General features: G+C 34.6%; 1 protein-coding gene across 8 annotated transcripts in view; it reads left to right on the top strand.

Annotated features, from left to right (window-relative positions):
- IMMP1L (inner mitochondrial membrane peptidase subunit 1) overlaps window positions 1–13330 on the top strand; it is an 86396-nt gene that overhangs the window by 15826 nt on the left and 57240 nt on the right. For all 8 annotated transcript variants that reach the window (XM_008686864.2, XM_008686860.2, XM_040638912.1 and 5 more), the window contains one exon: window positions 3907–4019. In XM_008686864.2, the coding sequence (XP_008685086.1) occupies window positions 3956–4019 (64 nt within the window). In that variant the 5' untranslated portion in view covers window positions 3907–3955. Of the gene's footprint in view, window positions 1–3906; window positions 4020–13330 lie in introns of those variants that run through there.

Below are 13330 nucleotides of genomic sequence, written 5' to 3'. Positions count from 1 at the left end.
TTGAGCAATAGCTCCCCATTCCTCCGTTGCCCCACCTCTAGTAACTTTTATTCTACTTCCTGTCTCTATGAGTTTGCCTATCTAGGTACCTCATATAAGTGGAATCATATATTTGTTCTTTGTTAGCATTTGCATAATGTTTTTCACCTAGCATAATGTTTTTCAGAGTTCATCCATCTTATATCATGCACCAAAGCTTCATTTCTTTTTATGGTTGAATAATATTTCATTGTACGTATATAGCACATTTTGTTTATCCATACATTTTTTTCCCTTAAAGATTTATTTATTTATTTTAGAGAGAGAGAACAGGGGGAGGAGAAGAGGGCAAGGGAGAGGAAGAGGGAAGGAATCCCAAGCAGACTTCACACTAAGCACAGCCCGCCACGGGGCTCAGTCTCACCACCCATGAGATCATGACCTGAGGTGAAACCAAGAGTGGGATGCTCAACCGACTGAGCCACCCAGGTACCCCGATCCATACATTTTTTGATAAGACACTTGTTGAGTAATGCTGCAGTGAACATTAGTGCACGAGTATCTGTTAGAGTGTGCTGTCAGTTCCTTTAGATATATACCTATCTAAAGGTGAAAGTAGTGGATTTGGGATCCAGGAGTGGACTTGCTGGACCAGATGATAAATCTATGTTTAACTTTGTGAGGAACTGCCAAAGTGTTTTCCACAGTGGCTGATCCATTTTGCATTCTCATTAACAGTGTACAGGGGTTCTAGTTGCTCTCTAGCTCAGCAACTTTTGTTGTTTTGTTTTTTGGATAATAGTCATCCTATGAGTTTGAAGTGGTATCTAACTATGGTTTTGATTTGTATTTTCCTAGTGATTTGTGATAGCATCTCTTTTTTGCAGTCTAGATAGGCTGAGAATTGTCCAAGTTGTCTGGTGCTGATTTTTTGCTTAACAGTTCCTTCCTCAATTTATCTCTTTCTCTTGCATTTTACTATAAGCAGCAAGGAGAAACCAGTACACACCTTTAACACTTTGCTTGGTAATCTCCTCAGCTAAATATACAAATTCATTGCTTACAAGTACTGCTTTTCACTCAGTGGTAGAGCACATTTCTGCCCGTTTTCTGCTACTTTATAATGAGGATTGCCTTCCCTCTGGTGTCCAATAACATGTCCCTCATTTCCTTCTAGTGACTTTACCAGAAGCCCTTTTAACATTCGTATTTCTACAACATTCTGTTCCTGACAATATATGTATTCTCTAAGATGATAGTTTTCTCTGCCATCCTGTCTACTACCTTCTGAACCTTTACCAGAATCTCCTTAGTATGTCTGTTTCTAACAGCAGCCTCTTCAAGGCAATCTACCAACACTCTCTTCAGGTGTGTGTGTTTTTTTTTTTTTTTTTTTTTTTTAAATGTTTAGGTGTCTGTTAGAGCAACATTCCACTTCCCACTACCAAAATCTTTATTAATTTCCTAGGATTTCCATAACAAATTACTACAAACTTGTCTTAAAATAACAGAAATTTTAACCTGGCCAGTTTTGGAAACCAGAAGTTCAAAATCAAGGTGTCAGTAGAGCCATGTTTGTTCCAAAGACTCAACGGGAGAATCCTTGCTTGCTTCTAGCTTCTTGTGGCTCCTGTTGTACCTTGGCTTGTGGCAGCCTAACTCTAACCTCTGCCTCCATTTTCACATTGTCTTTTTCTCTCTGTCTCTATATGTCCTTTTGTGTCTCCTGTAAGGATATTCTCATTGGATTTAGGGCCTACCCTAATCTACTATGATCTTATATTGATCTTTACCTTAATTATATCTGCAGAAACCCTACATCCCAATAAGGTCACTTTCTGAAATTCTTGGTGGACATGAATTTAGAGGGGAGGGAGGAACACTACTCAACTCACTACAGTCTCTTTTTAGGTAACTATATTATAAATGCATTATAATCTCATAATTTTTAAAAAATCAATATTTGCATGTGATATTTTATTATGAGATTATTTTTTAATATACTGATACCATTAATATGAATATTCATATTAGGGATATGAATAGGGAAATCACTCTTCTTTTCAGACTTGACAATATATATTAGAAGTAAAGGTTTATTTCATGTATCTTTCCTTTTCATGAGGATAGTGTGCACATGTGCATGGTCACACATGAATAAAAAGCACTTTAAAATGTTTGCTACTCAGTATTTATTCATACTGATGTGGTGAGATCCTAAATCACCTCTTTATTAGAATAGTAGTGGTCTCAAATTGATTGGAATGAGTGTGTGAGGTTAAACTTTCTTGAGCTTTTTGAGAGTTTCAAGATCAACTCCAAAATGTTTAGTGAGTTCTTCAAACATCTAAATAACTCAGAGGAAAAAGATATTTTTACAAGTAGCAACGATATAAGTTTATCGAGTTTCCAATCAGGTTAGATTGTTAAGAGCAAGGACAGTGCCTGTAAATGGGTAAAGAGTATATTTAAGCAGACTGTTGCAGAAAAAACTCACTTTTAAGGGTCTTAACATAAAAGAGAAAAAGATGGTAGGATCATAAAGGGAGGAGTTTGAATAAAATGAAAATTGAGATTGAAACAAATGTATTAGAAAAGAGAGGGAAGATAAACTGGTAGAAATAAGTATTACAAAAAGTGAAATGTACAAAAGCAAAAGCAAAAAATTGGATAAAAGAAGGTGTTTAAGGAGGGCAAAATATAGGAAATAATGCCGTGAATAACTTAATGTTAAAGGATAGAAGATTAATACATCAGTTTCTTTTGATTTCATTAAAATTAATGATAATTGTTAGAGAATCACTGTAGTCTTGCTATCATATACTTAAGTCAAGCTCTTCATATTACTTTGCCAGAAGAAAATAGTAGGAACCATTTTACATATTCATTAAATTTCAAATAAATATATTATTCATATATTAATAATATATTGCTTTGTGATAATGTGTATTTTGTAAATTGTATGTAATCATGTATATTTCAAGATGAATATCCATGTTATCTTTTAATGGCAAAATTTTATTTTTCAGTGTAGACACTGAAACATTGCATGTAAACACTTATGAAGCAAACTGTTTAACATCTCAAATAAAAGTGGAAATAAATATTTTGAAGTAAAATTGACATAAAGTATCCTGTTAGTTTCAGGTGTATATCATAGTAATTTGATATTTTTATACATTATGAAATGATAAGTCTAGTTATCTGTCACCAAAGTTACTGCAGTGTTTTTGACTATGTTCCCTATGGGGACTTACTTATTCTATAACTGAAAGTTCATTTTATAATTGGGAAAAAAAATTTTTTTTCAGTCATAAGAACAAACATGGAGCTATTTTAGTTGAATAGGAGGCAGGTTTTGACATCCAAAACAGTATCAAACATAGTATGTTTTTCATTTGTCACATTTTAACTCATCACACAATTTTTCTGCAATATCATGTGCATTACTTGTATTCAGTAGATAATTGACTAATCAATCTTAACATATCTGTATTACACACTACTACTACTCTGCTGCCTTTTCATTGTTAAAATTAACTTAGATGTTCATGCTGACATGTAGAAATGACGTTATATCCTGTTACTTGCAAATTGTTTAGAGTTTGGTATATTAGAACTGCATATTTTTGGCTTATGAACTCCTTTAAGTCCTTGACCACCATTCTCTCTAGTTTGATTGATATGTCACCCACTTACTTTCTTCTGCTTAAATTTTCTGGTGGATAAAGGACTTTAATATTCTGGGGTATTTTTAATTGTTTTATCCAAAGTAGTAGTATATATCTGAATTCAAAATCGCATTGACCCACTAAGAGGAAGATATACCTTAACAACTAAGAGACATTTAGTCATATTATATACTAATTCAACTCAACATGGCTGAGGGAATCCTTTACCTAATCTAATTTTGATTTCCTCCTTTAGGAATCCTGAAATTGTGGATTACCCATATATACTTTGAGACATGCTTTAGATGTTTTTTTCTGGAAGCCTTGCAACTGCCGTAAAAATTGAATGTGTCGTAGAACAGACTTATGGTAAGTGTTCTTTTTTTTCTCCTTTTTCTTCTGTCGGTTTCATGTTCATGTTAAGTCTTATGAATGTTGTAATGCTGCTCCCTGCTGGACACAGTGTAATTTTTTAAAGTTGGCACTTAATAGATGGGCAAATAACCGGTTAGCTGGATCCGCTAAAGAGGGTGCATTCATAGAAAAACAACAGTATACAACAACAGCAACTTTATTATCATAATGGGTGATACCATTGTGATTGTGTTGTTATCTGGAGTATGATGAAGGTGCTGATGGTCTTGCGTCTAAATTTCATTGTCTGCTTATATAGTGGCATCTACAAGTTAAAATAAACGTACATTGAAAGATGCTTGTAGGTGATGGGATTTCCTAAATTGTATGTGTATAATGTTTATAATTGAAGTCAGTTTATTTTTTTTATTCTTTTTTTTTTTTTTTTGTAATTTAATTTCCTGTACTTTTGTTTTTCCAAAGGAAATATTGAAAACAGCTCCAGTATAATTTAAATTAGGCATTATTGGATCTGTTTTGAATGAGTCACCCTGTGCTACACTTTACACAGTGGACTTTAAGTGTAACTTGCTTTGTATATCCATCCTGTAATCCAGCTCTCATGTTTTCTAGTACACACAGTGAAAATATTTACACAGTGGCGTTGGACCTCAAGTGTCATGTCTATGTTCTTCCTATTATGAAACCTCACCTTGTGTGCATACACAGGTGCTCCCAAAATTGTTAGAAAATGTGTGACAGTTAAGAAGAGTGTTTTTCTTTTTTCTCGTGAGCCAAAATATGCTTTTTGGAGTGTGGCCTGTGTAAAATTATTACTTAGATGTAATATAGATTTTTTTGAAAGTAAGCATACATTTCGTTGAAAAGAAGAAAAAGTAACAGAAACAACACTGAGCTAAGCAAAGATTTGATAGGATAGCTATTCTTACTTTCTTTAATGGGCTGGTAATTTTTTTTTGTAGCTACTGGGAAAGCCTGTGAAATTGACTCTTAATTAGGATTGTGGAGAATTAGGCATAGTAATTTATTTCTTTATTATTAAATATTGCAATAAAAATTAGAAATGTAGACAAGAAAATAGGGGCGCCTGGGTGGCACAGCAGTTAAGCGTCTGCCTTCGGCTCAGGGCGTGATCCCGGCATTCTAGGATCGAGCCCCACATCAGGCTCTTCCACTATGAGCCTGCTTCTTCCTCTCCCACTCCCCCTGCTTGTGTTACCTCTCTCACTGGCTGTCTCTATCTCTGTCGAATAAATAAATAAAATCTTTTTAAAAAAAAAAAGAAAAGAAATTGTTAGCAAAAAAGAGGAACCCTCTTTTCCTTCTCAATAAGAATATGTTATTTCAGAAAACATACCATTGTAAACTTATTATAAAACATAACATCATATAGAAACATAAATGTAGGGGCACCTGGGTGGCTCAGTCCGTTAAGCGTCTGCCTTCAGCTCAGGTCATGATCCCAGAGTCCCAGGATCCAGCCCCGCATTGTGCTCCCCTGCTCAGCGGGGGAGTCTGTTTCTCCCTCTCACCCCCCCCCTGCTTATGCTCTCTCCCTCACTCTTTCTCTCAAATAAATAAATAAAATCTTAAAAAAAAAATTAAATGTATAGTAAAAGGAATAAATATAAAGCAAGCATCCATGTAACCATAGATATTACTGGCACCCCAGAAACACTTGATATAATTTTCCTTTTCTTTAAAAAAGTAACAAAAGTCCTGATTTTTATGGTAATTATTTATATAATCTCTATATAATTTTTATCATTTTTTATGTCTATTTCTCAGCAGTATGTTCACTTTTTGTCTCTTTTTAATCTGTATGGAATCACGTGTATTTTTTGTAAATAATTTAATATTTTTATTGGGAATGTTTTTGTTATTTTGGAAGAGAAGGGTATAAAGAATTAGAGATCTCAATGTAAAGTCAGAGAGGACTCTTTTCAGTATACAGGGGAGCTTAGGAACAGGAGGAGTTCTAAGAAATTTAGATGTAGCAGCAATTAGGGTAGAATCAAGATGCCTGGGGACAGGCTCGTGGCCTTTCATGGTAAGTGGGAGGCTGGAAAGATGGCTAGGAAGGGACAGCATTCTTCAGGGAGGGGTGGGTATAGGCTAGGGGTGGATAGGTCCTATCAAAATGCAGTTAGAGAACATTGGGGAAAAATAGGTGGGTTATCTAGTGTGTACTGCTTGCAGGACCCCAAACCTGATACTGTCACAGTGCTTACATTGTGTTTCTTAGAACAAGTCTAGGGGCAGAAGCTCAGAACCCCTTCTCAGTAGGGATGGAGGCCACCCTCTTGTTGCTGCTGCTCCCACTGCTTAGCCCCCTCTACTGCATGGTGAAGGGTGGAGGAAATTCCCAGCAACATTTGGCCCAGGCCTTGCAGCAACATGGAGGTTCAACTGGAGCAGCCCACTGAGTACTTTCTTTAGACCAGGTCCTTGAGAGTCACAGCTCATGGGGTAGAGCTTGTAGAATGTGGCTTTGATGTTAGGCTGCCAAAGAAGTTCCGAGGGTTTTGCTTCTATATGTTGAAGGTGATGAGGGTGATGTCCTTTCTGTGCTTGGTGTTCTCCCGGCCTGGGCCACTTGACAGCACCCATTCCTTCTGGGGTCCAGCTTTTCCCAAAATCTAGCACCATCAGGCATGTGTCATCTTCCAACAGCTGGAAGAAGTCCTTGCTCTCCATGGAGGTCCCATCTTCCTCTAGCACCATTCTTAGCACTTCAGTCAGCTGAGGGGTCTCTATCACCTTGTCTAGCAGTTCTTGGCATGTGGCAGCTTTGATCACAGAGACAGAAAGGTGGCTGGGGGTGGTGGAGCTGAGGTCCAGACCTTATGGCTAAACTCAGAGTTCATATTGGATACTGGCCAAAGACTGGCTCCTGTGACTGCCTTCCTGCTTTCCTTCAGAGTGGTGCTGGCCTGCTACACCATGATCCTGACATGGCTGTGGGATGCCCAGTGGGGTATCAGGCAGCATGGGACATGGGTGGGTCAGCTGGTAAGTGCCATTGTCTGGAATCATATTCTTTCTTCTTTTGAAGATCATCTGTGTACTTACAAGTAATATTCATTTGTTTTCATCATTATATATTATTCCTTTGGAATGACCATAGCAGAATTCATTCATGCTATTGTTGATGGATATTTGGGTTGTTTCTAGTGTTTGGCTATTATAAATGAAATTGCCATGAATGTTCTTTTACATATCATATGTTTTTTTATCTGTGTCAGGTAGAAAAAGTCATATATTTTCGGGTTAAAGATAATTGATTATATGGTATTTAAAATTAATTTAAATGAGTTCATGAGAAATTTGTTATATCCTGAGAGTAACACATATTAAATACTGGGAAAGATTCTGAAATGATTATAATTTCTTTTACTCTAGGCCTTAAGTGTATAGTAAAGTGGCATATAGTTTGTGATAGTTTCAAAACAGTATACATATAGTTAGATGTATAGATATAGTGAAGAGAGTGATTATAAGACTTAAGGTAGTAACTCTGTGGTTTACTTTATTACTACATTCATTCTGTTAACTATCATGTATTTTGTATACCTCTTTCGCTTTACTGATGAAGAAACTAAGGAGGGTTAGAGAGATTGAGTCACTTGGACAAGGTCATTTAGCAAGTCAGAGCTAGAAACCAGATCAGCCTGTCTACTTGGCAGTCACAATTTAAAGAAAACAAAGTGAAAAATGAAATCAGGATATTTTCTTGAGTGTGTTCAGCCATTTAAGTGGAAAATTTGCCTGACTAGCTTTCAAAAATTATCAGATATTCTTTTGACTATTTTTTTTTAAGATTTTATTTATTTATTTGACAGAGAGAGACAGCCAGTGAGAGAGGGAACACAAGCAGGGGAAGTGGTAGAGGAAGAAGCGGGCTCCCAGCAGATGAGCCTGATGCGGGGCTCGATCCCAGAACACTGGGATCACGCCCTGAGCCGAAGGCAGACGCTTAACGACTGAGCCACCCAGGCGCCCCTATTCTTTTGACTATTAACCAAGAATTGGCTTAGGACAGGGAATTCCATGTTTGAAGCCCCCAAAATGCTACCACACTTTATCATAGTTCATCTTCTAAAAGACAGTCATAGTATATTCTAACTTTGAGGATTTTACTTTGAGTGATTCCTCATTCATTAGGCCTTATTAATAAATGGTATATTTCTCATCTTAATTTTGTGGATAATTGAATCTTATCCTTTTATGTGCCAAAACTTGTTTTGTATGAACATTTTTTCAAAATGTTTCTAAAATACAAAATTTACCCTCTGTTTTCTTAAACAGAACAAATGGAGTATAAGTTAAGGTTTTTTTCTTATTTGTTTGCTTGTCTGTTTTTATGGCCCAGTGCTGTCATTATGAACATCAGCCCTGTCGTGGAATTTATGTGATTTCCTCAGAAATTTTTGCTGTGTAGGACTGTTCTCCTAAATTGTCCTAAACTGATAAGTTTTTATATCCTGGGTGCTACTTGTAGTGTGTGGCGTTTGTTTTGTTTTGTCTTGTTTTACTTTTGTTATGTAATTCTTGTCTTTTGCTGTCAGTGCATTATATTGACTCTAATATTAAAATCGACATTTGCATAACATATATTGTTTAGGTGAGAGCTTAAGTATGGTTCTGCCCCATCTACTAAGGGTGCAGAAGGTGTGTCAGCTTTTTAAAATTTACTTTGGGTTCATCAACTCGGCTAGCCACTTTCTTTCAGAGCACTGAGATTATCTGACAGCTGATTTCTGTACAATTGAGATGCAGCATAGATTGCATATACCATTGCATCCTTATTTGGGGAATAAAAATTATCATGCACACATTTTCTTATAAAACAGTGATACTGAGGGGCGCTTGGGTGGCTCAGTCGTTAAGCGTCTGCCTTTGGCTCGGGGTGTGATCCTGGTGTTATGGGATTGAGCCCCACATCAGGCTTCTCCACTGGGAGCCTGCTTCTTCCTCTCCTACTCCCCCTGCTTGTGTTCCCTCTCTCTCTGGCTGTCTCTCTCTCTGTCAAATAAATAAATAAAATCTTTGAAAAAAAACCAAAACAGTGATACTGAAACTGGAGTTGCTTAAGGATTTCTTCAAATGGGAAGTCCAGTGGACTTAAGTGGGCATTATCTAATTATAAAATATTTGATAGGATGGGCATTGAAATAAAAACAATGTATTAGATGACACAGCCATTTGAAAATGGTAGTCATAAAAATTGAACCACCTTTGAAATGATAGCTTTTTCAAGGACAATATAGAAGTAACACAGATTTGGTTTTGTGAAAACATTAGTGCTTCAAGAAAACATTCATTACAAAGTGAAATGCATTTGACTGCTTACCCAATTATAAACTACTGAATGTGAATTAAAAAAAAAAATCCTGGGGTGGGAGAGTATATTTGTTTTTGGATCACAGGAGATAATTGGGAGGAAAGATAAATAGTTGCTATCGCAGTACATTAGGCATATGATGATTTCCTATGTCAGTGAGGTTTTTGTTAAGATTTGAAAATTCCTTTGTTTTAAAACTTACTACACGAACAGATTTTACATGTGCAATTGGAGGTAAAACAAACAAAGAGCTTTACGTCGTTTTTTTGCAAGGAGAACATGTTTGGGAATTGCCTTATGAACAAAATATTTTGGAGGCCCAAAGAGAGGAAGAGCTTTTCCTAGGATACATCTGAGATGTGTCTGTCGTGGAAATGCAAAATGATATAATCCCCATAGAAAACAAATTGGCAATTTCTAGAAAAAGACCAATGCATTTATATATTTGTCTTCATACCAATTCTAGAAATTTATTGCAGATGTACTTGTGTACTCATGCAATAACATATGTATAGGAGTTTTTGCTGTAGCATTTTTGCAGTAGCCAAAGATTGGAAACACCCCTAATGTCTCTCAGTCGGGTAACTGGTTAAATGAACTGTGGCATATCTATACAATAAAATACTCTACAACTATGAAAAAAAAGGATGTTTTCGATATATAGATTTAGAAAGTTTTGATACATATATTGTTATTTTAAAAGAGCAAAGTTCAGGGTGCCTGACTGGCTCAGTCAGTAGAGTGTGCCATTTCAGATCTCAGGGTGGTGAGTTCAAGCCCCACATTGGGTGTAGAGGTTACTTAAAAATAAAATCTTAAAAAAATAAAAGGGCAAAGTTCAGTGTTTAATAAACTACTTCTTGCATAAAGGGGAAGAGAATAAAAATATATATTCATATTTGTTTATATTTGCAAAAATAAAATTTAAAAGTTCATGCAAAATTTAAATCTTGTGTGTGGATGGGTAAGGAAAATGAAGTAGATGGGACTTCAACTGTATATCATGTAGATTGTTTTTAATTTTTGAATATTGTTAGAATATTGTTTGAATATTGCTTGAATATTGTTACTCATTAAAAATAGTTTTGTTTCATTTGTAAATCAAATGAGAGGGAAAGAAAGGGGTAAGTCTGCTATATTTACCACGAAACTAGCTAATTTTACTCCTTTATCCTCAGAGCCTGGTAGATAGTATGCACTGAATAAATATTTATTACATGAGTGAAAAATGAACCTATAGTCTTTAGATGATCTCTTTTAGCTTATTTCTTAAAGTATTTTTTCAATATGAGAAAAACAGTATTGTAGATCATGTATTGATTCTAGTATAGAAATAGAGGAAAATATTTAAGTGGGAGGTAATGAGATACATTGTTTAGTTTATTATATTATCATGAAATTTCATTTTGTTTGTATGATACTTTTATTAAAGAATTATATTTTCTTTAACTCATTGACAAGTAAAATGAAAGCTTTTAAGAGATTCCTATAAATTAGGTAATAAGTATTCATAATTAACAAAAGTTTATGAAATTTGAAGGCAAGGGGGAAAACAGCAAACATGCGTATTCATTATACTGCCTTGTCCTCTGCGTTACTTTATTTTCTCTCATAAGGGCAAATGTTCAGTCCTGAGATTATTTTAGCTCTATTATTATAGCAGCAGCAGCAGCAGCAGTAACAACTCCTGACAGAAAGGCCAGATACCTCTGAAAATATGGTATTAGAGGTTGGGGGGTGGGAGAAGATAATAGGGTGAGTGGCTTTTGCTCTTCCACTTAAAAGAGTCCAGGAATTTGTCTCAGCTATTGAGTTGAAAATTTGATTACTCAAACAAGTAGTATAAGAATGCTTAGTTTTCACCTTTAGATTTTATATATGTCAGTTTCTGAATTTCGTATGACAAGGATTTTGACTACCTTTGTATACTGTGTATTTGTGTGTGAAGCTGACTTTTTAAAGAAAGCTATATATACAAAGAAGTGCACAGACTAAAAATAGATGGCTCAGTGAATTTTCTAGAAGCCAAACACACCCATGTAACCAGCACCCAGATAAAGAAAAGAACATTATGTATGTATTTTGTATTGTATAGATAGAATTACACAATAGCGTTTTTTTGTGTCTGGTTTCCTTTTCTCAGCATTATGTCTTCAGATGCATCTGTGTTGTTGCACATAGTTGTCGTTGGTTCATTTTCGTTTCTCCATTTGATCATATCACAACTACTTTTTTATCTATTCTGTTAGTGGACATTTTGGTGGTTTTCCATATATTATAACTATAAACATTCTAATACGTATTTCTTGATTAATATGTCTGCTATTTCTTTCGTGGATGTCTATCAGTAGAGTAGTGGTTAAATGAACTATGGCATATCTGTACGATGAAATACTCTACAGCAATAAAAAAAAAGATGTTCTCTACATATGTTATAGTTGAAAATTATTTTTAGAAGCTTCTTTTAATTATTTTGATTTGAAGTAGGATTTTTTGTTAACATCCATTTGTGTACAAGTTATGAACATTCATAATGCTTTCAGTGATACTTTTTATTATTCAGAAATATTTTAGATATATGTTCTGATTATGTGCTATTGTATTGCAGAAAAGTGTTTTTATATGCTCTGGTATTTTAGTTTTTATCTTGTCAATAATGTATATTATAAACTTCAGGATTATTGTATTATTTAATTTTGCATATCTATTTCATAATGAGAGTAATTGCCTATTTAAAGATGTATTTTGTCTCTGATCACGGTGCTGAAATTAAAGAAAGGCAATTGTACTTGACTCTTAACTAAGCACTTAGATATTTTTCACTTGTCATTACATTTTTTAGTTTAAATCATCAAATTAAATATTATCCTGGCTTTTATTTTAATTCATGCATTTAAAAACTGAAATTCAGATAAAAGATAGTTTCAAAATAAATTCAGTATATTATTTATGAGTGGTGCAACACATTAGCATTGGGTTCACAATAGATCATATCGCTTTTATTCCATCTTACAAGCTTAGCAGCACAAACAGAATAATCAACATATTATTTGGCTGTCATCTGCTGAACAGAAACCAGAGATCACAAGGAGGTTTTCCCTAGCTGTGGTGATGGCCTTTTTGTTCCAAGCCCCCATCTGGGAGGGCCATGGTGTGTTATCATATGGAACGCGGGGTTTTCTGTAATCTGCTTAGCTGCACTGCAGTTTGAATCTTCATTCCATGTTTGTGTAATTTATAATTTTAATGAGACCATGGCTCTTGTGGGCTTTGAAATATATTAAAAGCTCTTTTGTGCATATGCTTTTGTTCTTGCTTAATAGGCTCAGTGTATTTAAAACTGATGAATTTTTATTCATGAATTTGGATGTCTGGGGATTAACTTAGACTGAATATCATTACACTCATATATTGATGCTTGGAAAGTTTTTTATTGTTATTATTTTGTTTTTATGTGTCTCTCTGTGTCTGTGTGTCTGTGTGATACTTGCTACCAGAAAGGGAAGGAACTTAAATAATTTTAAAAGGCTAGGAAAAAGTGACATGGATAGATCGTAAAGAATTGATTTAGATTTTATCTTATTTATTGATACTCATATTTCATCATTAGTCTTAGTATTTTTAGATAAATATTATGAAATAATAATTATGAAAAAGGAACTTTTAAATGAGTTAATACCTCACATACTACTGTTTATATTGAAATAATATTCCAGTGTGTGACAAAGATAGACTTTGTATTTTAATTGTAGGACATTAATTGTTTGGTCATACTAAATCTGCCATTAACTTTCTTGAATTAAATTAGGTATATGTTTTATATTTTAACTCTAGTCTTCCTTATTTCTGTAAAACCCTTTTTATTAATGGATTTTTTAACCTTCAGTGATGGATATAATGAAAAGACTAATGGAAAAGCGGATTTCTAATAATTTATGAAATTGGCCTTTTTTATTTTGCT

Source organism: Ursus maritimus, unplaced genomic scaffold (assembly GCF_017311325.1).
Source record: "Ursus maritimus isolate PB19 unplaced genomic scaffold, ASM1731132v1 scaffold_23, whole genome shotgun sequence".
NCBI classification, from domain to species: Eukaryota; Metazoa; Chordata; class Mammalia; order Carnivora; family Ursidae; genus Ursus; species Ursus maritimus.
This window is presented reverse-complemented; position numbering and strand designations above follow the sequence as displayed.